This window comes from Ascaphus truei, chromosome 3 (assembly GCF_040206685.1).
Source record: "Ascaphus truei isolate aAscTru1 chromosome 3, aAscTru1.hap1, whole genome shotgun sequence".
NCBI lineage: Eukaryota > Metazoa > Chordata > Amphibia > Anura > Ascaphidae > Ascaphus > Ascaphus truei.
The window spans coordinates 130,771,265-130,798,813 of NC_134485.1; the positions used below are offsets into that span (position 1 = coordinate 130,771,265).

General features: G+C 40.6%; 1 protein-coding gene across 1 annotated transcript in view; it reads left to right on the top strand.

Annotated features, from left to right (window-relative positions):
* The window catches only part of SFT2D2 (SFT2 domain containing 2), a 167,590-nt gene that overhangs the window by 58,109 nt on the left and 81,932 nt on the right, over window positions 1-27,549 (top strand). The window contains exon 3 of the mRNA XM_075589546.1: window positions 23,950-24,035. Coding sequence (XP_075445661.1) covers window positions 23,950-24,035 — 86 coding nt within the window. The remainder of the gene's footprint in view (window positions 1-23,949; window positions 24,036-27,549) is intronic.

Here is a 27,549-nt window from a genome sequence, read left to right on the forward strand (position 1 = left end):
TATGACACACACAGATGAGCAAAAAATTGGCAGATATAAATAACAAGCTAAAATAGGTAGCAAAAGTACTTAGACCAGTCTAAAGTGTCCAGCAGAGTAGTAGCAGAGTGATAGCAGATATCCACAGCTTAACTGCTCGTAGGTTCAGGGAGAGTGAGTCTCAGCCACTGCACTGCAAATGCTCCCAGGATTGCTTGGAGCACGGACTGCAAGATTCAGTGGAGAGAAGGAGAAACAGCTGAGATCACCACCGCATCCTAGATGAGACAGACAAGCCCCATATATGTATATGTATATATATATATATATATATATATATATATATATATATATATATATATATGTGTGTATTTGTATATGTGTGTATGTATATATATATATATATATATATATATATATATATATATATATATATACACACATATACATGCTTTCCTGTGGAGGGTTTTTGTCACTTTTTTTACTCACCATAACTTAACTTAGTATGATTTGTATATGTGTGTATGTATATATATATATATATATATATATATATATATATATATATATATATATATATATATATATATATATATATATATATATATATATATATATATACACACATATACAAATAATACTGAGTTAAGTTATGGTGAGTAAAAAAAGTGACAAAAACCCTCCACAGGAAAGCAAATATGCAAATACAACTGTATGCTCATCTGCATGTCTTAGGCAGGTCTATAAATAAACACAAATGCTATTTAATTTGTTTTTACAAAATATTGTTTGGTAGATTCACCAATTTCCAGTCTTATTTACAGCAATATAAATCTTCTTCCACGGAAAGAACAGAACAGCACTCCAGTAGTCTTGTACAAAATTGGCAATTTATTTCACTTCAATAAATTACCAATTTTGTACAAGACCATTAGAGTGCTGCTGTGCTCCTTCTTTGTGTAGCCATGCCTGTTTTTTGGCTATTAATCTACCCTGCCTGACATGTAATTCCTGGTACAGTGCAGGCAGTGCTAGGCCCAATCCGGGTTTTCCCCTGCAGTAAGCAGCTCCCTTGAGTGATGGGGGGGGAGGCGGAACAAGGCCTGTGTTCTGCTCAATCATGGGCTCAGACCCCGGGCACACCCCCAGGGTACTTAAGGGGCTGCACTTCCTAAATTTAGCCAGTGTTGTCCCACAGAAGAGTGTGCCCAGGGCTCTGGCCACCTTTTATCCCCTCCGTTAGGGGAGTTGGAGTAAGGACTATACTTCCTGCTCTATCAGGGAGTAGGGGAAGAGCAAGGACCGACCTTTGGGGCCCATGCCTGGGGGTTGAGTCCAGGGACCATCCTAAGGCTGGAGACCCAGTGTTAGTGTATGCTGACTGTTTGCTGTATTCTGCACCGAGAGAATGAAGCTGTTCCTTTGTTTGTAAAATATACTCCTGACTCCGAGTGCAATCTCTCAAGGGGAGTATCAGAGAGTTCTCCTGCTGGGATTGCCTCCAGCACTCCTGGAGCCTGCGAGAGATGGAGCCGCTGAACCAAGAGTGAGAAAGAACCAGCTATCACCCCAAAACCTGTCCTGTTTCCCCCAACAACAAGGGCGGAACCTCAGAACTTCTGTGAACCAACAGGTACTCAGCACTACACCCCTTTTAACAGGAATCTCCCAGATGGTGGGGGAAACACTGTTACATTTGGAAGAATATTTATATTGCTACTGATTGCGCCATTTGACACTGGGCATGCACCCGAGGCGCTTCCTGCTGCAGTGTCCAGAGCGTGCACCTTTTATTTTTCTATCTTACTCTTATTTACAGTCGATACATTATGTGCAAAGATCAGTGCATCTAACTCTATGGCATTCAAATATATTAATAGAGCGTATATATAATCATGGCAAAAAACCTTAGCAATGGGGAATTCTGAAAAACTCTAAAATGTAAATCGCATAAAGGGGGCTATGTACTTAGTATATGGATATGTAGTAAAGTTGGCAGGTTCTGAGACAAAATAATTCAGTTCTTAAATAACTCTTGGGGATTGAAACTCAGAGTTTTATAAAGCTATTTTGGGGAGAAGATGGTGAAGAGTGGATAAGAGGGGAAGAGTCTGCCCCGCAAGCAGCAATAATAATTATCACGGTAGCAAAAAATAGATTCTGAGAAATTGGATAAAATAATATGCGCCATTGTTTGGAGAATTAAAAGCAGACATTTTATTGAAAATATGTTTTGATAGGAGAGACACATTTGCAGGTATTGAAAAGGTGGTAAAAAAAAATGATTTTAAAAAGAAAATGGGGAAAGTATCAAGTTAATTCCGTAGGTTAAAGCTAGCTACTGTAATAACTACAATAACAGTCCTTAAAAATCTTTTGATGAGAGGAATAGAAGTGTTCGGGACCCATAAGGAAATTATTCTAGAATTTTTTTTTTCTTAGAAATTATTGGCTAGTATAAACAGAGAGAAGATAGTGCTAATATCCATATGCCAATTGCCTGGGTTTACTTTACCAAATACTGGTATAATGCAATTGGTGAAACCAACTGGAAATTAAATTACAGATGGCGTCTCATTTACTTGGAATTTGAGGAACTGCAGCTGAAGAGATAAAAACACAGATTAGGTAGCGCTAACTATATGAATAATCAATCCCTAAATTAGGGGGCTGCCTAAATACTAAAACTGACCCCCTGGTCAGATAACAAGAAAGAGAAAAAAGATTAGTATTATAAAAGGCGCCAACAAAAAAGGATATAGTCACCACCAGGAGGAGACCGATGAGGATTCCAGGTGATAGAGATGTGCTTAAAAACAAAGTAAAAATACACAAAACATAGTGTAATACTGTATAAACAAACAACATATAATATTAATTATATATCAGCTGAGATCAAGGGTGAATTGAAAATAACAACATTTAATAAAATGATTAAAACACTGGACATACAAAACATATACAAATGAAAAATACAATGGGTAACAATTAATAGGACAGTTGATATGGGACCATGTAACAGCTGCACTGGGTGGAGTGCCCACTCACCGGACGAAAGATATATAAAAGCGGTGGATATATCTGAGAGTATCCCCTCTCTCTTTCCAGCTACCACTGCTACCGCATCAGGATCAGGGTGATGGTTACAGCTCACCAGACTGCGTGTGGCTCTCTTGGTCCTCGTTTACCTCGCAGCTTCTAGTAGGTTAAACACAGTGGATTAGTGCAGCTCCCACCGCTGCTGCGCCGAGTTTGGGGCCAAAGAAGTCAGCTGTGCACGCTAGGCAGCGTGGGCCTCCCTCCGCCTTGGCGTTCTCTCCTCGCGGTGGTTGTTAGATTCCAATTAGCAGATTCGAGCGGATTAGATGGGAAACAGCAGCAGATTCGTCACGGATCTTGCAGGCTATTCCAATGCACTGATTCAGGTCCCAGCAAATTAACCCTACGCGTTTCGAGAGCGAGCTGCTCTCTTCCTCAGGGGTTCTAGCAATGTGTCCCACAATGTCCTCTTATATAGGTGTCCAAATAAATCCAATTAGCACCCTAATTAAATTGTTGCACCCAGTGCAACCAGTGCACCTGTTACATGGTTACAGTGCACCTGTTACAGTGCAGCTGTTACATGGTCCCATATCAACTGTCCTATTAATTGTTACCCATTGTATTTTTCATTTGTATATGTTTTGTATGTCCAGTGTTTTAATCATTTTATTAAATGTTGTTATTTTCAATTCACCCTTGATCTCAGCTGATATATAATTAATATTATATGTTGTTTGTTTATACAGTATTACACTATGTTTTGTGTATTTTTACTTTGTTTTTAAGCACATCTCTATCACCTAGAATCCTCATCGGTCTCCTCCTGGTGGTGACTATATCCTTTTTTGTTGGCGCCTTTTATAATACTAATCTTTTTTCTCTCTCTGCAGCTGAAGAGAGCCTGACGGCGGTCGATCGCTGCATCCCCATGCCCCAAAACTCAGTAGACTAATTTCCCATATCGGGTGTAGGTATCTCCTGCAAGTTTAAATGCCCTGCATAATAGCTCCACGTGATTGGGATATAAACTTGCAGGAGATACTGACACCCCATACTGGGGCCTGTACCTCGTGAAGCCGGGTGTCCCCAGACCTGAAATTAATGTGGTTCTGCTCCATAGAGCCCCTGCTCCAATCCTATGTAATAAAAATAAAATAAAAGTAGCTTCATTACCTTAGTAGCTAGCCGCTAAGTTAATGAAGGGGCTAAACTTCAGTACCTGGTTTGGTGTTGGTATAAAGGATGGTGAAGGTTCTAGTTGCACCAGGCTAGGTGGTTAGTACCTCTAAAGCAATTAAGGTGTTAACCCCACCCTCTATACCCCCAACAAACCCCCAGCTTCTACCACCACCACACAGGAATGGACAAAAGTCCTATTAGCCAAATGTGGCTAATAGCGCTTTTGTCCATGCAAATATACAGTACAGTCCTGCACATTATAATAACATCAAAACAAATACTAGCCATTTAATCCATTGATTGTCACTCTAGTTATCTATGCCCTCAATGGGGACACAGATGGCCACATTGGTAATCAATGGGCACCCTACTTCCGGACCCACTGTACCCAACAACCGCCCCCCCTACCACCACACGGCTTGCGTGTACTGATTGATCTGTGTGGTTGATTGAAGTGCTGGCTTGTTAAAGTGTGTGCAGTTAGAACCAGAAGCAGTTTGAACAAGGAAGCAGTTAAACAAGGTATGGTTTATTGAAGTACAGTTTACTGTTAGTACTTCTAAACTTCATAGTTGCTAGAATGAGCAGGATTGAAAATGCCACTCAATGCACATCTTGCCACATGTATGTGCACTTGGAGCAGCTGTTCCAAGGAGCATACCGCTGTGAGAAGTGTGAGCAGGTGGTTTCTTTAGAATCAGAGATTGCTGATCTGAAGAGGCAACTAGCAATAATAAGGGACATTGGCAATCTTGGAAGGGAATGAGAGCTCACTGAGCAGGTCCTTGCTTCGACTAGTGGTGCAGATGGTGGCGCTTTTAGTGAGGAGCAGGTAGGTAGCTTAGTTGCTGTTAGTGAGGAGCAGGTAGGTAGCTGGGTGACAGTTAGAAGGGGAAGCAGGGGTAATAGGGAGAGGCAGGTCGTTTCTGAGCTGACACATCCTAATAGATTTGCCATGTTGAGTGAAGATATTGGGAATGTTGGGGCAGAAATGGCAAGGCTGGGGGAGACTAATTCCTCTAGCAGCCAGGGAATAGTTCCTCCAGCACAGTGGGGACTCAGGATGCTCAGATGCAAAGAAAGATTGTGGTGGTAGGGGACTCCATTATTAGGAAGGTAGATAGGGCAATCTATTGCCGGGACCGCATGAACCGAACAGTTTGTTGTCTCCCGGGTGCTCAGGTTCGGCACATTGCGGATCGGGTAGACAGATTGTTGGGGGGGGGCTGGGATTGACCCGGCGGTCTTGGTACATGTTGGCACCAATGACAAAGTTAGAGAAAGATGGAGGGTCCTAAAAAATGATTACAGGGATCTAGGCCAAAAGCTTAAGGCAAGGACCTCCAAGGTAGTATTTTCTGAAATACTACCGGTGCCATGCGCTACCGCAGGGAGACAGTCAGAGATCAGAGAGGTTAATGCATGGCTAAGAAAGTGGTGTAGGAAGGAGGGGTTTGGGTTTTTAGAGCACTGGGACTCCTTTTCTGAGAGGTGCCATCTATTTTCTAGGGACGGATTGCACCTCAATGAAGAGGGATCTTCTGTGCTAGGGGGGAGAATGCTAAAAAGGTTGGAGGAGATTTTAAACTAGGATGGAGGGGGTAGGGGAATGAAACAGATAATGAACTAAATGGAATAGATGAGGATACAAGGTGGTATGGAGGTAGAATGGGGGCAAGTGCAAGTTTGACAAGCAGTGAGATACCCATAGTAAACAGAGATAATACTAGAAAACTTCTAAAGACTAAACCAAGTGGGAGCAGAAAGGAAGGAGCAGATAAGATAATAGTACAGGCTGAAAAAAAACTTAAATGCATGCTTGCTAATGCAAGAAGCCTGACAGATAAAATGGGGGAGCTTGAATTAATAGCTACAAGGGAGCAGTATGATATCATAGGCATTACTGAAACATGGTGGGATGAAACTCATGACTGGACAGTTAATTTAAAGGGGTATTCTCTTTTTCGGAAGGATCGAACAAATAGAAGGGGAGGTGGAGTATGTCTATATGTTAAACCAGATCTAAAACCTATTATAAGGGATGATGTCTATGAAGGGAATGATGAAAATGTAGAGACCTTGTGGATAGAAATTACCAGTGGAGGTAAAAGTATAAAGGAAATGTTTGTGGGAATATACTTTAAACCACCAAATATCTGTGAGATTGAGGAAGCTAAAATACCTTTGCAAATGGAGAAGGCATCAAAACTGGGTCATGTTTGCATAATGGGGGATTTTAATTATCCAGATATAGACTGGGGCAATGAGATTAGCGTTATAACAAAAGGAAACAGGTTTTTAGGGGTGCTTAAAGATAATTATATGACCCAAATTATTGAGGAACCAACCAGGAGAGGGGCAGTTCTGGATTTGGTCATATCAAACAATGTAGAAGTACAGCTAAACCCCGTTATAACGCGCCTCGCTATACCGCGAATCGGTTATAACGCGGTCTGAGCATGGCTCCCGAATTGAAAGCCTCCATTTTGCCGGCTTACCTGCATCTCAAATTTTCCATTTTGCCGCCTTACACACACTCTCTCTCCTCTTACAGCTGTGCTGTCCACGTGCTCATCATCTCTCTGCCCGTATCTCTCTCCTGCTATCCACGTCATCTCATCTCTCTGCCCGTCGTGTGCCATCGGGGTTTTTTTTTTTTCGAACATTCAATTCAATGCTTTATTGACTACCAGACACAGACACAAACACAATTAAACATTAATACATTTTGTACAAAACATATGCAGGGATTGAACTCGGGACCTTCTGATACCAATGCCTTGCTTCTTACCTCAACACCATAGGCTTGGTGTGACAAGACAGAACCTATAAATATATTTATCCTCTACAACACAAGGGACATGTCAATGTGAAATCTTAAGGAAATTTCTAGCTGTCTATGACATCACACAGTTCTGTGGTGTAGTGGAAGAACTCTTACCAACATATGCAAGGGTCCTGGGTTCAATTCCTGTATGAAATGGTATAATTAACTTTTTTAATAAATTATTCTTTTAATTATGTTGTATAATTTATAAATATATAATTCTTTATTATTCTTTATTAAATAATAATTATTCATTAATCAATAATGATGTATTAATAATAATTCATTATTAATCATTCTTTATGATTAATTATGTATTATTAATAAGTATGATTATTAATTATTATTAACAGTTAATTAACTAATTAATAATTATTACTAAATACTTAATAATTATTAATACTTACTTATTAATGAAACGTATTAATACTTAATAATTATTAATAATTAGTAAGTATTAATAATTGTTATTAATAATTAAGTATTAATAATTACTTAATAATTATTAGCACCCAATTAGTAATAATAATTATTAATACTTAATTATTAACAACAATTATTAATACTTACTAATTATTAATAGTTATTAAGTATTAATAAGTTTTATTAATAATTAAGTATTAATAATTATTATTACTAATTGGGTATTAATAATTATTAGGTATTAGTAATACTTATTAGTCAAAATTATGAATTGTTAATGATAATTAATAATCATACTTATTAATCATAATATAATTAATAATAATAGTATTATTAATTAATAATTATTAAAAAATAATTATTAATAAGACTTAATACATAATTATTAATTAATTATTAATTAGTTAATTAAATGCTAATAATAATTAATCATCATACTTATTAATAATACATAATTAATCATAAAGAATGATTAATAATGAATTATTATTAATACATCATTATTGATTAATGAATAATTATTACTTAATAAAGAATAATAAAGAATTATATATTTATAAATTATACAACATAATTAAAAGAATAATTTATTAAAAAAGTTACTTATACCATTTCATACAGGAATTGAACCCAGGACCCTTGCATATGTTGGTAAGAGTTCTTCCACTACACCACAGAACTGTGTGATGTCATAGACAGCTAGAAATTTCCTTAAGATTTCACATTGACATGTCCCTTGTGTTGTAGAGGATAAATATATTTATAGGTTCTGTCTTGTCACACCAAGCCTATGGTGTAGAGGTAAGAAGCAAGGCATTGGTATCAGAAGGTCCCGAGTTCAATCCCTGTACAAAAGTATTAGTATCAATTAGTACAAAATGTATTAATGTTTATTTGTGTCTGTGTCTGTGTCTGGTAGTCAATAAAGCATTGAATTGAATGTTTGAAAAAAACGATGGCAAGAGAGCAGAGAGATGAGCAGAGCAGAGAGATATGAGCACGTGGACAGCAGGAAGAGGAGAGCACTGGTAAGGCGGCAAAATGGAGGAGATTTAAATCTGTAACGAGGAAGCTCCAGAGCTGATGTCGGTGAAATTTTAACGCGACCCCGGTTGTAACGCGGTCTTTGGGTTGTGGACCCCAAGGACCGCGTTATAACGGGGTTTAGCTGTAATAACAAATATTCAAGTCCTGGAACATTTGGGTAACAGTGATCATAGCATGGTCTCATTTGAAATAAATTATCAAAAAACAGATTACTTGGGTTCAACAAAGACTTTAAACTTTAGAAAGGCAGATTTTAATAAAGTGAGGTCTAATCTAGTAGTAATACAATGGGATGATGTTTTTGCAGGGAAAAATGTAGAAGATAAATGGGCAGTCTTTAAAACATTGTTAGAAAAGCACACTTATCAGTGTATACCCGTGGGTAATAAGTATAAAAGAAATAAGTCAAAACCAATGTGACTAAATAAACAGGTAGGGGAGGAAATGGACAAGAAGAGGAAGGCGTTTAGATTCTTTAAATCAGAAGGGACAGAGACATCATATCAGAATTATAAGGAATGTAACAAAAATTGAAAAAGGGCAATCAAATTAGCAAAAATGGATAATGAAAAAAGGATTGCAATAGAAAGTAAGGTCAACCCTAAAAAGTTCTTTAAGTACCTTAATAACAAAAAAATGAGAAAAGAAAATATAGGACCCTTTCAGTGTGAGATGGGTAGGCAGATTATTGGAGATAAGGAAAAAGCAGAGGTATTAAACAAATTCTTTGCCTCTGTGTTTACCAGGGAAGAATCAAGTTCAATAGTAGCGCCACAGGAGGAAGCCACAACCTCCATATTAATGACCAATTGGTTAACTGAGGAAGAAGTTCATAAGCGACTTGAAAAAATTAAAGTAAATAAGGCACCTGGCCCTGATGGCATGCATCCAAGAGTTCTCAAGGAGTTAAGCTCAGTAATAGCAAAACCATTATATTTAATATTCAAGGACTCCATTTCCACAGGCTCAGTACCACAAGATTGGCGTAAAGCAGATGTGGTGCCTATATTTAAAAAGGGAGCTAGATCACACCCGGGGAATTACAGACCTGTAAGCCTGACTTCAATAGTAGGGAAACTACTTGAAGGTTTAATACGGGATAATATTCAGGAATACCTAATGGAAAACAAAATTATTAGTAATAGTCAGCATGGATTTATGAAGGATAGATCTTGCCAAACTAACCTTATTTGTTTCTTTGAGGAGGTAAGTAGGAATTTAGACCAGGGTAATGCAGTTGATGTGGTCTACTTAGATTTTGCAAAGGCTTTTGATACGGTTTCACACAAGAGGTTGGTGTACAAAATAAAGAAAATTGGACTCAGTAATAATATATGCACCTGGATTGAAAACGGGTTAAAGGACAGACAACAGAGGGTTGTCATAAATGGAACTTTTTCAGGTTGGGCTAAAGTCGTGAGTGTAGTACCTCAAGGATCGGTACTTGGACCCCTGCTTTTTAACTTGTTTATTAATGACCTTGAGGTTGGATCGAGAGCAAAGTCTCCATCTTTGCTGATGATACTAAATTGTGTAAGGTAATAGAATCAGAGCAGGATGTAATTTCTCTTCAGAAGGACTTGGAGAGACTGGAAACGTGGGCTGGCAAATGGCAAATGAGGTTTAATACAGATAAATGTAAGGTTATGCATTTGGGATGCAAGAATAAAAAGGCGACTTACAAATTAAATGGAGATATATTGGGGGAATCCTTGATGGAGAAGGATTTAGGAGTGCTTGTAGACAGCAGGCTTAGCAATAGTGCTAATGTCATGCAGTAGCTGCAAAGGCAAACAAGATCTTATCTTGCATCAAACAGGCAATGGATGGAAGGGAAGTAAACATAATTATGCCCCTTTACAAAGCATTAGTAAGACCACACCTTGAATATGGAGTACAATTTTGGGCACCAATCCTAAGAAAAGACATTATGGAACTAGAGAGAGTGCAGAGAAGAGCCACCAAATTAATGGACATTCTAACTTATGAGGAAAGGCTAGCTAAATTAGATTTATTTACATTAAAAAAGAGGCGTCTAAGAGGGGATATGATAACTATATACAAATATATTCAGGGACAATACAAGGAGCTTTCAAAAGAACTATTCATCTCATGAGCAGTACAAAGGACTCGGGGCCATCCCTTAAGGTTGGAGGAAAGGAAATTTCACCAGCAACAAAGGAAAGGGTTCTTTACAGTAAGGGCAGTTAAAATGTGGAATTCATTACCCATGGAGACTGTGATGGCAGATACAATAGATTTGTTCAAAAAAAGGTTGGACATGTTTTTAGATGGGAAAGGTATACAGGGATATACCAAATAAGTATACATGGGAAGGATGTTGATCCAGGGATTAATCCGATTGCCTTGGAGTCAGGAAGGAATTAATTTTTCCCCTTAATGGGGTTTTTTGTTTGCCTTCCTCTGGATCAATAAGTAAGTATAGATATAGAATAAAGTATCTGTTGTCTAAATTTAGCATAGGTTGAACTTGATGGACGTACGTCTTTTTTCAACCTCATCTACTATGTAACTATGTAACTATGTAATGGGGAAAAGCCCTATTAGCCACGTCTGGCTAATAGCGCTTTTGCCCATTCAAAAGCAATCAATAGCCAGCCACCATATACACTGGCGACACACTTTATTCGAGCTTGGCTAGTCCCACGAATTCGGGTATACCCGGGTGTATTGAGGTTTGTGACTGTTTTCTGCCCGAGTGCATTGAGTTATTTTCCAAGCAGGGATTGAAGCATTTTATTCCCGCTGGCTGCAATACTGCACAGTATATATATATAAACTGCATTACAATTCATGAATTTATGCCATCTGGTAGACACGCGAAGCATTGCAGCCTATTAAATCCTAATCATTATCATTTAACAGATCAGCCGCCCATCAGCCAGGCATGAACCCAGGCTGGGAAGGCAAATGCAACGGGGCTTGTCAGAGGTTAGGAGCGGCACATTCCAGGTATCTGCCAGGTACATACTGGGTATTTGCTCGAATAAAGTGTGTCGGTGCAGTAGTAAATAAAAGTTGTACTTATCCCTGCCAGGATAAAGGCCATTTTTGTCGTTCTCTTCCTCTTAAGTAGCAGCAATATTTAAAACACTAGCTACTGGCCAGTAATCCCTTAACTACCTTAGAAGTTACCAACGTTAAGGTAATTAAGAGGTTAACCCCTCCCAACATCCCCACACCCTGGGATGCCTAACCACCTTTTCCGGGGCAACTACTCCCATCACCCACCCACTCTTCCTCCATCATCACACACAGAAATGGGCAAAAGCCCTGTAGGCCAAATATGGCTTTTTCCCATTTGTGTTGCATTAAAAAAAAAAAAAAAAATACAATACAAACAAACACTAGTCAATAAATCCATTGTCACTTGTGGTTACCTATGTCTTCAACCGGGGCGCAGATAGCCACATTGGCAATCAATGGGCACCCTATAGTCAATACATGTGTGTAAGAGATGTGTACAGAGGTACATTTAATGGAGACCGATTAGGGTTAAATGAAATCCTAGTTTTATTGAGCCTGTTCCTTTAACAAGGCAAAACATACAAAAAGACACAAAATAAAGGCCTACTCCACTTTGGAGATTAACTAAACCTTTACTTCGGCGTTTTCTAACTGGGTGGGTAGCTAAGCTGGCTACCACCCCAAATATATATATATATATTTGCCACGATGATGAGACGCGATCACACGGCAGACGTGATGACGTCATTAGGTTGCCATGGCGACGATACACGATTACGCGGTGTACGTGATGATGTCATTGGACGGAGATGTTACAATCAGCTGGTGCACCTGGATTTCGAATGACAAACCTGGGATAGCCTCAGTTTTGGTGCAAAATTTAACTGCAGTTTCTTCTTATAAATTGGACACTCTTTCTTGTGCAACTCCACTCCCAGAAGAAGACCGTTGTCGAACCGCGTTGGTGTGGGAGTTCTGGCTGGGGGACACCTCTCTTCTCACCATTACATTTGGGACTGTGTATTTGCACCAACTGAAGAGTTTTGGTGATGTATCACAGACTATGCTCTATGATAGACCATGCTTTATATTTGAACTGATTCTTTTTGTGCTATTATTAACACGCAGTTACAAGATTTTTTTGCTAGCATTCAGCTAGCTGCTTTTTGTACTACGGTATTAGCTCTTATTATTAGCTCCTAGTGTTTCCAGTTTCTTTACTGTGATTTCTGTGTGTGTGTAGCTGTATGCAATTTAGGTAGTACCCTGCCCTTGTGCCTACCATATCTTTGGTTGTTACACATGTGGTTTCAAGGGAGGTTACCTTGTATTACTCTTACTGCTTGCATATTTGGGTACTTATCTGCACCCTATTTTGGTCTAATTTAATTGCTCACCTGTTTGTCCCTTTGGTGATTTAGAGGAGGTTGTTTGGAGTCCCCCTCCATTTTAATCTTTCTCCCCTGTTTTTATATCATCAAATAAATTGCTTATTCTTTTTTGGTATACCTGTGGGCTCCTATTTGGATATCTTTTTCTGTTGTTCTCATATTACCACTATTCCAGGAGCACCGCTGTCTATTGATACAATAGCATGCACATGATAGCTTTAGGTAACTTTTTTATATAGGCGTGCATGCGGTATACTGTGTATCACACACACATACACACACACACACACACACCAGTTCAATAAGAAAGTCTCTTATCTGTTTCTGTTGTTGTAGGGGAAGGCCTCTCTGCTCTCCTGGGTCAGCACCCTTGTGTGCTATGGAAATCTGTGTCCAGGCATAGAGGTCTGGTCCCTCGTGTCTCGCTGTCAGCACACAGTCCTCCTGTGTGATTCAAGACTCTCTCAAGTGAGCACCTTGTGTGCTGAGGAAAATCTCTCTCCAGGGTCTCACATGAGGCTTTTTACAGAACTCTCATTAGTCCAGGTGGAGACTTGCTAGTTGAGTGGATGCAATTAACCAACTCCATGCTGGATCAGAGCTCTGAGGCAGCTTTATCCAAACAGGGATAAGTCCCGGTTATATTGGGCATCTTACCCTTCCCAGTATGAAGGCTTTGATCCTCCTCATCCAACTGCGGCACCAATCATCTCTTAACCCACGAAGCAATGATCCTCAGCTGGATGTACAGCTTGATGCGCAGAAGTCCAGGATCCTCTGTTGCTTGAAGAAAAGTCAAGGGGTCCCTGGATCTTAAATGAATGCAGTTCCGCTCCAGAGACCCCCTGCTTCAATCTTATGTACTAAAAATTATAACAGTGTGATCGCCAGTAAGAGCTGTGCAGGGAGACAGAGAGACTGCTTCTCTCTGCTCTCTGCGTACAGTAGTTCTTCCAGACTGGTGGTTGCAGCCTGGTAGGATTAACGCAATTGGAGACTCATTCAGAAGCAGGGACCCCCGCTGTGTTAATCCTTATGGGAAATTTCCACTGCAAAGAACTTGAGTGCGATCAGGCCGCATTTAAGCACGTGATCCATCCGCTCTATGTGACGCTCAGAGTGAAGTTGAATTGGTTTGTATCTGTAGTATTTGTCTACTAAAAACTTCAACTAATTTGTCTTTGTATTTTATTTGATTGTCGTATATGGGCAGTTTTGTGGCTGAGCAATGGCCTGATTATCAGGTTGACTCATAAGATTGTCATAGCATACAGTATGTTTAACATGTTATTATGTTGAAAAGCATGCATTTTTTTCACCATGACTTTTTTTTTCTTTATCACAGGTGGTCAGAGCTAATTGAAACATACTAATAGATTTCCACCAATATGATGAAATTATGAAATACGCTTTATTGAATAGGGTGAAAAGATATTTGCTAGTTTTTCACCAATTTTGTATGCGATAAAACTTGTCTTTTTAATATTTTTAATACGTTCCTATGTTTCCCACTGGAAGGAGTGAGGAAGGGGGGGGGGGGTGCCGCTACCGGGGGAGGAGCCTGAGACCAGAGTAGAAAGTATGCTGCCACTAGGATGAGGAATTGGAACCAGTGTGTGTTGTATGTTACAACTGAGCAAATTCATTTGAGATACTGGAAAGAGGTTGCTGCTGGTGGTCTTAGGACCTCGGAAGTGTGAGTTGCCACTGGAGTGAATGGCTTGGGACTCATGAGGAAAGTGTGTTGCCGTTTTAGAAATGCAGTTGGACTGGAGAAAGATGTGCATCAAGTGGAAGATGGGTCTGTGGATATGGGAGGAGCTTATGCTGCACGGTAAAGGGAGGGAAATATGATTTAGGGATGATGGGTGGGCTTTGGATGTAGGAATTGAAAAAGAGCAAAACAGTGCCAGGGAGCCAGGTGGTGTAAATAAAAAAGGTCTATTTATTCAGCATTTACTTCACAAAAAACAAAGCCCCTGGGGGAGAAAACAGTATCTCCTACGCATTTCGGACCATGGAGGTCCTTTATCAAGGAGTATGGGGGATAGAAGAGAGGGGACTCCTTTATATACACCACACATTCATTAATGTGCACTTTTAGATTTGGCGCCAAAACCGGGTGCGCGCCGCTATGACGTCATATGTGTGAGCCAGTAGTGATGGGTCTCAGAATTACCCGATCCCACAGCACCCGGCCACGCCCCCCTATGACGTCAATTCGGCACACCCACCCCGGTGACGGCCGCAAGGAGGAAGGAGGGAGCCTCCACCCCTAGGGGAAGGATCGTAAAGACAGGCAGGGTCGCGTCACGGGCACGAACGGCCCCTGTGAATCGCTGATCCCTGCTCTGCCCAACATAACGATGCCAACTCCACAAAGGGGCGCACCTCCCCCTTATAGCTCCCCCCTCTCCCAAATCAATCACAGGGCAAGAGGCAAATAGGTGTATACAACATAAATACACAGAGCATAAATTTTTATTGCAACAATAAGGTACATTGTGCAAAAGAAATAAACACACAGGGTCTCCTTATTCTATCCTCCATATTAACAAAACTCAATTTAAAATCACATGAAACAACACAGTCACAGGATCCCTTCCTTATCAAAATTCAAACACATCATATAATTACAGTATAAGGAAAGGACCCTGACACTGACAAAAAATGTTTAAAAACATTAAGTGGAATACTTAAATACTAAGTTGTCATTCCATCATAAATCATCAGTTTTTCACCCATCCGGGGTAATGTAGCAAAAAGAATGACATCCTTCATCAACAAAATTAAAAATTCATTAATACATATATTTTTCTAAAAGAAAAGGACTTTGCAGGTAATGTATTTTACAGAATCAGTATCAATTAATAACTCAAAAATACATTGTAAATCAATCATACCACACAGATTCTAAATATAGAAAAGTGAACCAATCTTGTTCTTTTTAATTTCCCTCAAATAAGGAAAACCTCCTATTACCACAGGGCCTATCAGAGAATATTAGACCAACAAAATAGCAACTATATACGACAAGAGTAATTTAATTTCAATTTTAAGCCTAAGGGGAAGCCAACTAGGAGTATGAATTATAATCTTAATCTATTATTTTTTTTCAAATTCATTAAGCATCATAGATACAACTCGTATTTTCTCCAATACTTTTTTTTAAAAAGTTTAATGTTTTAAAAAGTGACTCCGATTCCATTCAATCAGCAATGGTCCAATCAATATCAACAACAACAACAGCAAAAAAACTTCCCTCTTTTTCAAAAAACCCCAATAGAACCCAAAGAGGGAAAAAGAAGAGAGGGTTACAAAAGGCCAAACAAGAGGAAGAAGCAGCATTAATTGATGATCGATAAACGTGATTAACATTTCTGGATATGAATTATCCCCTGCAGAACTCTCATTATTGGGGAAGGGACTCAAGTATGCTCCAACAATGGAGTTTGATCTCTTTAACACTGCTATAGATGTACATAAATTTGAACGTAAACTTACACCTAAATCTTTTTTTCAGAAACGTGCGGTAACAACTGAGGTAGACCAAAGAAATGATAATTACAGTATTCCTTTAACATCTAGTGAAGTACCTAATACCTCTATGATTGGGGATTTAAGGGGTGATCGTGTAAATATTGATATTGGGGTTAGGGATTCGACCTTTAGGGAGGCATGTGATTTCCAGGATATTGATGATTTGAATGAATTGTTGGAGGATGTAGAAAAACAACCCCTAGGGGTAGAAATACCAGAATTCAGTACCTGGAGATCTAGCCTCAAGAGAGGTTCTATCTTTTACCCCCAGTTTGTGAAGAGTCCTTACATAACAACTTTTGAAAACCTGGTGATTAGAGATCTGCGGTTGTTAGCAGAAGGGTTTTCCTTTTCGCACACGGATGAGAGTAACATAAGCCATAAAGAAAAACTAGCCATTTATTCTTTACAAAAAAATGATTCAATTGTAATAAAAAATGCAGATAAAGGTGGGGCGGTGGTGGTTCAGAGTAGGTCGGGCTATCTCAGGGAGGCTTACCGCCAACTTGGAGATGCCACGGCCTACTCTGAGCTACCACAAGACCCCACAGATATTTATCTAAGAGAATTTAAAGAGCTTATTGATTTGGGACAATTTACCAATGTCTTGACTAAGGATGAAATTATGTTTCTGTGGAACCCTTATCCGAGAATACCAGTGTTTTACCATCTCCCAAAGATCCATAAGACATTGGTCGACCCTCCGGGGAGACCAATCGTGTCATCTATTGGATCTTTGGGAGATGGACTTTCCAAATACATTGATAGATATCTACAACCATTTGTAAGTGGTCTTCCCTCCTTTCTGCTGGATTCTGGGGATCTGATTACACAATTGAAGGAGATCAAGTGGGGGCCACAATCAATGTGGGTCAACCTTGACGTTACATCTTTATATTCGGTTATTAAACACGACCAGGGATTGGCAGCTGTCCGCCACTTTTTGGAAGGTCCAGATAATAATTTGTTTCACACCACGTTTATATTAGATTCAATAAATTTCTTACTCACGCACAATTATTTTTTGTTTGATCACAAATTTTATTTACAGCAGCAGGGGACTGCTATGGGCACAAGTTTTGCACCCACGTATGCTAATTTATTTATGGGGTGGTTGGAATCACAGTTCATTTTTAGTAGCACTAATCCGTTTAGAAAATTTATCACATTTTATAAACGTTTTATTGATGATTTAGTTATGATTTGGGAAGGTGATTTACCCACTCTGCACTTATTTTTTGATTTTATTAGTCAAAATCCTAATAATTTAGTATTCACTTTTAATTTTGATTTGCACCACATACATTATCTGGATCTTCTACTCTTTATTGATATTAAGAGAGACATTCAGACAGATGTCTACAGAAAACCTAACTCGAGAAATATGTTATTAAGGGCGGACAGCTGTCATCCTAAAGCGGTCATTAAAGGAATCCCCAAGGGCCAATTCCTCAGACTGAGGTGGAACTGCTCCACTGAAGAGGGTTTTGTCCGTCAGTCTGGGGAGTTGGCCTTACGTTTTCAGCAGAGAGGTTATGATGGCTCTGAGTTGCAAAAGACATTGGATGAAATTAAAACACTGGACAGAGAGTCCCTACTCCCTTCACAGGGTTATACTTCCATGAAGGGATATGGTAGAGGAAAGAAAAGGATTAATCCTAAAATTAATACTAAAGAACAAAGTTGGGGTAAAAGTAATACACCGAGAGACATGTCGCAGGAGGATTTGCATTTATTGATTACACAATACAATAAATGTAGCAGACAAGTGCAAGCAATCATATAAACACTGGGACATTTTAAAAATGGACCATAGTTTAGAGAAATTGGTCCAATAAGGGCCTCGCTTTATTTACAGAAAGGCGAAAACTATTGCCTGACTATTGCCTAGTTACGTAGTCTCCCCCATTGTGATAAATACCAATACTTTTTGCACTAAAGGTTCCTTTAAATGTGGTGGTTGTGGCATTTGTCGTTATATGTCACCATCTACAAAATTTTCAAGCTCAAAAACATCTAAGTCTTATCCCATTACCTCCTTCATTAATTGTAACACGCATTTTGTTATCTATCTGTTAACATGCCGTTGTGGGGCAAACTATGTAGGAAGAACTACACAGGCGCTTAAGGTGAGGATCATGGAACACCTCAGATTAATTAAAAAACTGGATTGCTCTCACCCGGTGTCGAAACACTTTTCAGAGTGCAAAGAAGGAGGGATAAAAGGACTAACAGTCAAGGATATTGAGAGAATTTTCTCACAAGAAAGAGGTGGAGATAGGCTCAATTTGTTGGACCGCAGGGAAGCGTATTGGATTTTTATGCTTAAAACCCGTGCTCCCTGCGGTCTAAACATTGAATGGAATCTGAGTAATTTTTTAAAACATTAAACTTTTTTAAAAAAAGTATTGGAGAAAATACGAGTTGTATCTTTGATGCTTAATGAATTTGAAAAAAAATAATAGATTAAGATTATAATTCATACTCCTAGTTGGCTTCCTTTTAGGCTTAAAATTGAAATTAAATTAAATTACTTTTGTCGTACTGTATATAGTTGCTATTTTGTTGGTCTAATATTCTCTGATAGGCCTTGTGGTAATAGGAGGTTTTCCTTATTTGAGGGAAATTAAAAAGAACAAGATTGGTTCACTTTTCTATATTTAGAATCTGTGTGGTATGATTGATTTACAATGTATTTTTGAGTTATTAATTGATACTGATTCTGTAAAATACATTACCTGCAAAGTCCTTTTCTTTTAGAAAAATATATGGATTAATGAATTTTTAATTTTGTTGATGAAGGATGTCATTCTTCTTGCTACATTACCCCGGATGGGTGCAAAACTGATGATTTATGATGGAATGACAACTTAGTATTTAAGTATTCCACTTAATGTTTTTAAACATTTTTTGTCAGTGTCAGGGTCCTTTCCTTATAATTATATGATGTGTTTGAATTTTGATAAGGAAGGGATCCTGTGACTGTGTTGTTTCATGTGATTTTAAATTGAGTTTTGTTAATATGGAGGATAGAATAAGGAGACCCTGTGTGTTTATTTCTTTTGCACAATGTACCTTATTGTTGCAATAAAAATTTAATGCTCTGTGTATTTATGTTGTATACACCTATTTGCCTCTTGCCCCGTGATTGATTTGGGAGAGGGGGGGAGATATAAGGGGGTGGTGCGCCCCTTTGTGGAGTTGGCATCGTTATGTTGGGCAGAGCAGGGATCAGCGATTCACAGGGACTGTTCATGCCCGTGACACGACCCTGCCTGTCTTTACGAGCCTTCCCCTAGGGGTGGAGACTCCCTCCTTCCTCCTTGCGGCCGTCACCGGTGTGGGTGTGCCGAATTGACGTCATAGGGGGGCGTGGCCGGGTGCTGTGGGATCGGGTAATTCTGAGACCCATCACTACTGGCTCACACATATGACGTCATAGCGGCGCGCACCCAGTTTTGGCGCCAAATCTAAAAGTGCACATTAATGACTGTGTGGTGTATATAATGGAGTCCCCTCTCTTCTATCCCCCATACTCCTTGATAAAGGACCCCCATGGTCCGAAACGCGTAGGAGGTACTGTTTTCTCCCCCTGGGGGCTTTGTTTTTTGTGAAGTAAATGCTGAATAAATAGACCTTTTTATTTACACCACCTGGCTCCCTGGCAGTGCACTGTTTTGCTCTTTTTCTATTTACTGGACTTCAACCAACGGATCTGCACGCCCCTGGGAAAGGACTATGACGGATTCCGTTCAACAGATGGAGTGGGTAAGAGTTCAATACAATTTATGTGTGATTATTATAGATGAGTACAATTTCAGCACTGTTTGTCTCCAATGAGGGGTCACTAGAGTACCTTATAGGTGCAATAGTTGGTCCCCTTCAGGAGACTTATGTGTTTGACAGGTGACTCACATTTCACATTTCTCAGTTAACCCACTCCACGTCTAAGCCCGTCTACCAGTCCTGTTTATTATTCAATATTGACATTTTGGAAACTTCCACTGATTTTGGAGCACCCATTCCTTTCCATATCTCCATATGGATGTAGGAATTGCCCTATTAGCCTTTGCTGTTAAAGGGGGAGGAGGAGTTAGTGTAGTGGTATGGTGTTTGTGTATTCTTTTAACCCATTTGGTGTCTGAAGTCCTTTCCTATGCATTAGAAGCCCACCAAGTATCAAAGGGTTGAGAACCCTTTTCTGCCATAGGATAAATTAATGATTCTTATTGCATTACTCTGTGGTAGCAATGTATTATATTTGCAGGTGAATTTTTGCAGTTCAGAAAATTCTGATCGTGCAGTTCTTCAGCATTATCATCGAACAGCCATATGCAAATGAGTTCAGTAGCGCTCTGTTATTATGTTTCTGTACACTGTTTCTTTGAGGAGATAAGTAGGAATTTAGACCAGGATAATGCAGTTGATGTGGTATACTTAGATTTTGCAAAGGCTTTTGATATGGTTTCACACAAGATGTTGGTGTACAAAATTAAGAAAATTGAACTCAGTAATAATATATTCACCTGGGTTGAAAACTGGTTAAAGGACAGACAACAGAGTGTTGTCATAAATGGAACTTTTTCAGGTTGGGCTAAAGTTGTGAGTGGAGTACCTCAGGGTTCGGTACTTGGACCCCTGCTTTTTAACTTGTTTATTAATGACCTTGAGGTTGGCATCGCGAGCAAAGTCTCCATCTTTGCTGATGATACTAAATTGTGTAAGGCAGGCCTGCACAACATATACGGCCTGCCTTACACCCATACGCCCGCGACGGACCCCCTTCAACTCCCCCCCCCACTTAACCCCCCTTCCCTGGTAAGGACAGAAGGAGCGCGCTCCAGCATTAAGTAGGAGCGCGCTCCAGCAGTGTCTGTGTGACTGCACGCTCTCCCCCCTAGCCCCCCGCCCCCCTCAGCCTCCTCCAGCAGGGTGACACGCTCTAGCAGTGTAGCGTGACCCGGAACTTCCGGGTCTGCTGCTAGAGTGTGCTTCCCTCGCGCTTCCCTCACGCTTCACCCTGCCGCCATCTTTGTTGCCGCCGCCATCACCTCTGCTGCCGCCGCCGCCACCATCATCAGGTATGCATGGGGGGGGTGTAGTTCATTTATGCGGGGGGCTGCTGAAATGGAATGGGCTGGGGGGGCTGCTGACATAGGGGGGCTGCTGAAATGGAATGGGCTGGAGGGCTGCTGACATGGGGGAGGGCTGCTGAAATGGAATGGGCTGGGGGGCTGCTGAAATGGAATGGGCTGGGGGGGGCTGCTGACATGGGCTGGGGGGCTGCTGAAATTTGGCTGGGGGGCTGCTGATATGGGCTGTGGGGGGCTGATGATATGGGCTGTGGGGGCTGATGATATGGGCTGTGGGGACTGCTGAAATGGGCTGTGGGGGGCTGCTGATATGGGCTGTGGGGGGCTGCTGAAATGGGCTGTGGGGCCCGACTCTGTTTTCCTTGTGAGGTGCAGGGGGGAGAGTGATGTGAGGTGCAAGAGGGGGAGAGTGATGTGAAGTGCAGGGGGGAGAGTGATGTGAGGTGCAGGGGGGGAGAGTTATGTGAGGTGCAGGGGGGGAGAGTGATGTGAGGTGCAGGGGGGGAGAGTGATGTGAAGTGCAGGGGGGAGAGTGATGTGAGGTGCAGGGGGGGAGAGTTATGTGAGGTGCAGGGGGGGAGAGTGATGTGAGGTGCAGGGGGGGAGAGTGATGTGAGGTGCATGGGGAGAGAATGATGTGAGGTGCAGGGGGGGAGAGTGATGTGAGGTGCGGGGAGGGGGAGAGTGATGTGAGGTGCGGGGAGGGTGATGTGAGGTGCAGGGGGGGAGTGATGTGAGGTGCAGGGGGGGGAGTGATGTGAGGTGCAGGGGGGGAGAGTGATGTGAGGTGTCGGGGGGGGGGGAGAGTGATGTGAGGTGCAGGGGGGGTGGGATGTGTGTGGTGTGCAGGTGGTATTGTGTGTTTGATGTGGAGGGGGAGTATTATTTGTATGGGTGAGGGGGAGAGATGGGGGTATGAGAGATCGATGGGGAGTCTCGCAAAGGTTGATAATGGGTTTTGGGGGAGATATGAGGATGATGATGAGAGGTGCTGGAGGAGAGATGATGATGATGATGATGATGATTTTACCCGTGCGGCCCAAATCTTTTTTTCTTTGGAGCATTTCGGACCTTCTCATTGTACAAGTTGTGCAGGCCTGGTGTAAGGTAATAGAATCAGAGCAGGATGTAATTTCTCTTCAAAGGACTTGGAGAGACTGGAAAAGTGGGCAGGTAAATGGCATTTGAGGTTTAATACAGATAAATGTAAGGTTATGCATTTGGGATGCAAGAATAAAAAGGCGAATTACAAATTAAATGGAGATACATTGGGGGAATCTTTGATGGAGAAGGATTTAGGAGTGCTTGCAGACAACAGGCTTAGCAATAGTGCCCAAAGTCATGCAGTAGCTGCAAAGACAAACAAGATCTTATCTTGCATCAAACGGGCAATGGATGGAAGGGAAGTAAACATAATTATGCCCCTTTACAAAGCATTAGTAAGACCACACCTTGAATATGGAGTACAATTTTGGGCACCAATCCTAAGAAAAGACATTATGGAACTAGAGAGAGTGCAGAGAAGAGCCACCAAATGAATAAAGGAGATGGAAAATCTAACTTATGAGGAGGGGACTAGCTAAATTACATTTATTTACATTAGAAAAGAGTCGTCTAAGAGGGGATATGATAACTATATACAAATATATTCGGGGACAATATAAGGAGCTTTCAAAAGAACTATTTATTCCAAGGGCAGTACAAAGGTCTCGGGGCATCCCTTAAGGTTGGAGGAAAGGAAATTTCACCCGCAACAAAGGAAAGGGTTGTTTACAGTAAGGGCAGTTAAAATGTGGAATTCATTACCCATGGAGGCTGTGATGGCAGATACAATAGATTTGTTCAAAAAAACTTTGGACATCTTTTTAGATAGGAAAGGTATACAGGGATATACCAAATAAGTATACATGGGAAGGATGTTGATCCAGGGATTAATCCGATTGCCAATTCTTGGAGTCAGGAAGGAATTTATTTTTCCCGTTATGAATATCATTGGATGATATGACTCTGGGGTTTTGTTTGCCTTCCTCTGGATCAATAAGTATAGATATATGATAAAATATCTGTTGTCTAAATTTAGCATAGGTTGAACTTGATGGACGGAAGTCTTTTTTCAACCTCATCTACTATGTACAGTAACGATGTAACTATACATGGTTTTTTTTGTTACTCTGGGGTTAAATCATACCAAAATATCCTGCGGTGTTTGTTTGTTTTTTTGTATAACGTCGAATATTATTGCTGATTTTTAACGAGTTTTTAACTAGTCAATTTAGTTTTTGTAATCATGTGGTTTGTGGTCTGCGATCAATTGAATCAGTTCTATTTGAAGATGAATATGAGAAATGATGGCATGCAATAATGTTTGCCAACCCAAACTTATAGTATCTACGGTTGTGATTTTTAACTCTAAGTATTGCTTTATACTCTGTTTTTTTAGGGTACTTGCCTCTTATGGGTACCGAGAAAAGGAACAATGCTTTTTGCTGTTTTCTATACTTTGGGAAATATATCAACTCTTGGCAGGTAAGTTATAACGTAATGTTTTTTTCATTTATTGTATGTATTGTATGTCTTTATTTATGTAGCGCCATTAATGTACATAGTGCTTCACTGTAGTGATACACGTAGTAATCCTATAAATAACAAAAAATATAAATAACAGGTCATGGGAATAAGTTCTTCAGACATAAAAGTAACTAAGTAAGAGGAGTCCCTGCTCCGAGGAGCTTACAATCTATTTGGTAGGTAGGGAGAACGTACAGAGGCAGTAGGAGGGAATTATGGTAATTGCGTCTGCAGGGGGCCAAGCTTTATGCATCATGTGTCCAGTATTATCCATAGTGCTGTTCAAATGCTTCATTCATTTATGAAAACAGTTTCATATAATATGCAATACAACTGAATGATAGACCTAAAATAAAACATAAAATCATCATTTTAATTGCAGTACCATCTTTGTTTTGCCATATAAATTATCATGTCTTTTGAGGAAGAATTGCTTTTCCTAATGTTGACTTTTATGTGTGAAGCTCTTCTCATTACATCTCATATTTTTTTTTATTGCTTCTACAACTACTTTTGTGAAGCACTACAGTATGTGCAGATATAGTCAATGTTATTGCAGTCCAAAACATACTACGATGTGCATAAAATCGCAACACTGGCCTTGCTCGCAGGCACTTGGAACCACGATATGTAATTGCTATTCGTTTTTTACTTATAATACTTGCATTCGTCGCTTAGTGTCCCAAGTGTTTTGTGCTAAATATATACATTCCTATAACATAAACGCAAAAAAATAAACAACTCTCCATGGTGCAGGACACTTTAATAGGTAAATATAAAAGAATCAAATTTAAGAAATGTACTCGCAGATGTGAGAAGTTGGTGCTAAAGAGTTGAACTCTTGTGGGGGCACTGACTGGTGATGTCACAGAGATGATTAGAGTTGGGCAAAATTTTCGGCGAAATCCGATATCCACCGTAGATTGGCGAATTCTTTTCAGCCATGGATCAGTCTTTTCCCTCCTTTGAGGCTTACACTGTCTAGCTTTTTCTCCTCTCCCTGACCACATGGCGGTCATCTATCGCCCACCTACCTCTACTCATGCCCCTTCTGTCTTTCTCACACACCTTGAATCCTTCCTCTCCTTCTTTCTCTCTTCAGACTCCCCTGTTCTTCTGTTTGGGGATGTGAACTGCCATATTGATGACTGCGCTCTCCCTTTGGCTTCCCGATTTCTCTCTCTAACCTCTTCTTTTGGCCTTTTACCAATGGACAGCTGCCTGCACCCACAAGGATGGCCACTACCTAGACGTGGTTTTCACTAAAACGTTTTCTCTCTCTGATTTCTCCATTTCCCCCTTTCCTCTCTCTTACCATCATCTCATCAAATTTTCTCTAATTTCTCCCCTTCTCCACCTCCATCTATTGCTTGTTTCTGCAGAGACCTGTTCTCTATTAACCTACTGTACCAGCTTTTGATTCCACTTTGCTCTCCTCTCTCTGCTCTGCTCCAGACTCTGACAATCTGGTCAGGAACTACATGTCTTATCCTCCTCTCTTGATTTACATGCTCTTTCTCTCTGCCGTTCTTGACCTTCCTCTCTGCTGTTCTTGCCCTTCTAACCCCAAACCCTGGATAAATTGCCCCACATGGATGCTGCGTTCCTGCACTCATGCCTCCGGAGGAAATCTCTCACACTTGCAGACTTCCTTCACTACAAATTTATCCTAGCCTGTTTCAATTCAGCCCTTTCCCAGGCTAAACAAACCTACTTTTCTTCACTAATCAACAAGCACATGTCTAACCCACACCTACTCTTCTCTGTCTTTGACTCTCTACTCAGACCATCGTCTGCTACCTGTTTTTCTTCCTCCGTGTCACCACAGGATATTGCTGACTATTTTAGGATAAAGGTGGATTCCATGCTTCAAGACATCCTCTCTGTATCCTCCTCCCATCCTATACCTCTTTCTAACGCTCCTCCTGCCTTCCTCAACTCTTTTTCTGCTATCACAGAAGTGGATGTATGGCTGCTAATCTCCTCTTCTTCCTCTACCACCAGCCCTCTTGACCCCATTTTTCCCCATCTCCTGATACCTCTTGCTCCTACTCTAATACCTACGCTTACACATATTTTCAACTCCTCCCACTACTCTGGTACTTTCTCTCCTCCTTCAAACATGCAACAGCTATAACAATACTCATTAATAGCAAACTTGACCCTATCTGTCATTCTAGCTATTGTCATGTATCCCTCATGCCTTTTTCCTCTGAATTCCTTGAATGCCTTGTATTCTCTTGCTTGCTCCATTTTCTCAGCTGCTATTCCCTCCTACATCCTCCACACTGCACAGTCCACAGAAACAGCCCTCACCTAAATAACTAATGACCACCATGCTGCCAAAGACAAAGGTCACTACTGCACCGACACACTTTATTCGAGCAAATACCCAGTATGTACCTGGCAGATACCTGGAATGCGCCGCTCCTCACCTCTGACAAGCCCCGTTGCGTTTGCCTTCCCAGCCTGGGTTCATGCCTGGCTGACGGGCGGCTGAACTGTTAAATGATAATGATTAGGATTTAATAGGCTGCAATGCTTCGCGTGTCTACCAGATGGCATAAATTCATGAATTGTAATGCAGTATATATATATATATACTGTGCAGTATTGCAGCCAGCGGGAATAAAATGCTTCAATCCCTGCCTGAAAATAACCCAATGCACTCGGGCAGAAAACAGTCACAAACCTCAATACACCCGGGTATACCCGAATTCGTGGGACTAGCCGAGCTCGAATAAAGTGTGTCGCCAGTGTACACTCTGCTCATATTGCTCGACCTTTCTGCAGCCTTTGATACTGTGGACCACCCTTTTTTTCCTTCACATTCTCCATACCCCATACTCTTGGTATCTGTAACAAAGCTCTATCCTGGATTTCCTCTTACCTCTCCCATCGTACTTTCAAAGTCTTATTTGCGAACACCTCCTCCTCTATTGATCTCTCTGCTGGGGTACCCCAAAGTAGAGCAGGATAAGGGAGCGGGATGTGTGATATGTAAAAAACAGAATGGAAAATACATAGAGTAGCAAGGTTGATAGCAAGATAAAATATCTGAATTTATAATTATCAAACATTATACTCACATAAATGCGAGTGTAAAGAGCATATCACACTCTAAATACTAGTGTGTAGATGAATTTGGATCAAGATGATGTCAGTGGTCAAACGCTGTGTGGGTAGTCTTTGAAATGGAAAAGACAGGGAGACACCATAGCACAGAATATCTGTATTAAATATTAAATCAAAGTTTAAAATAATCCCTCCAAGGTGCGCAATTACAATGAATACAGATTAAAAGGTCACATAAAAGTATAATAACAGATGTGGGGCGAAGGCGATCTCACCACCCGTCCCACGTGGATCAGAAGAACTCGTCGGTCCTTTGTGGAGCTGCTTCCAGTTGCGGCCGCCTGGAAAACAGCAACCGCTTTCCTTGGAGTTCCTTCTTGCTCTGACCCGGTGTGTC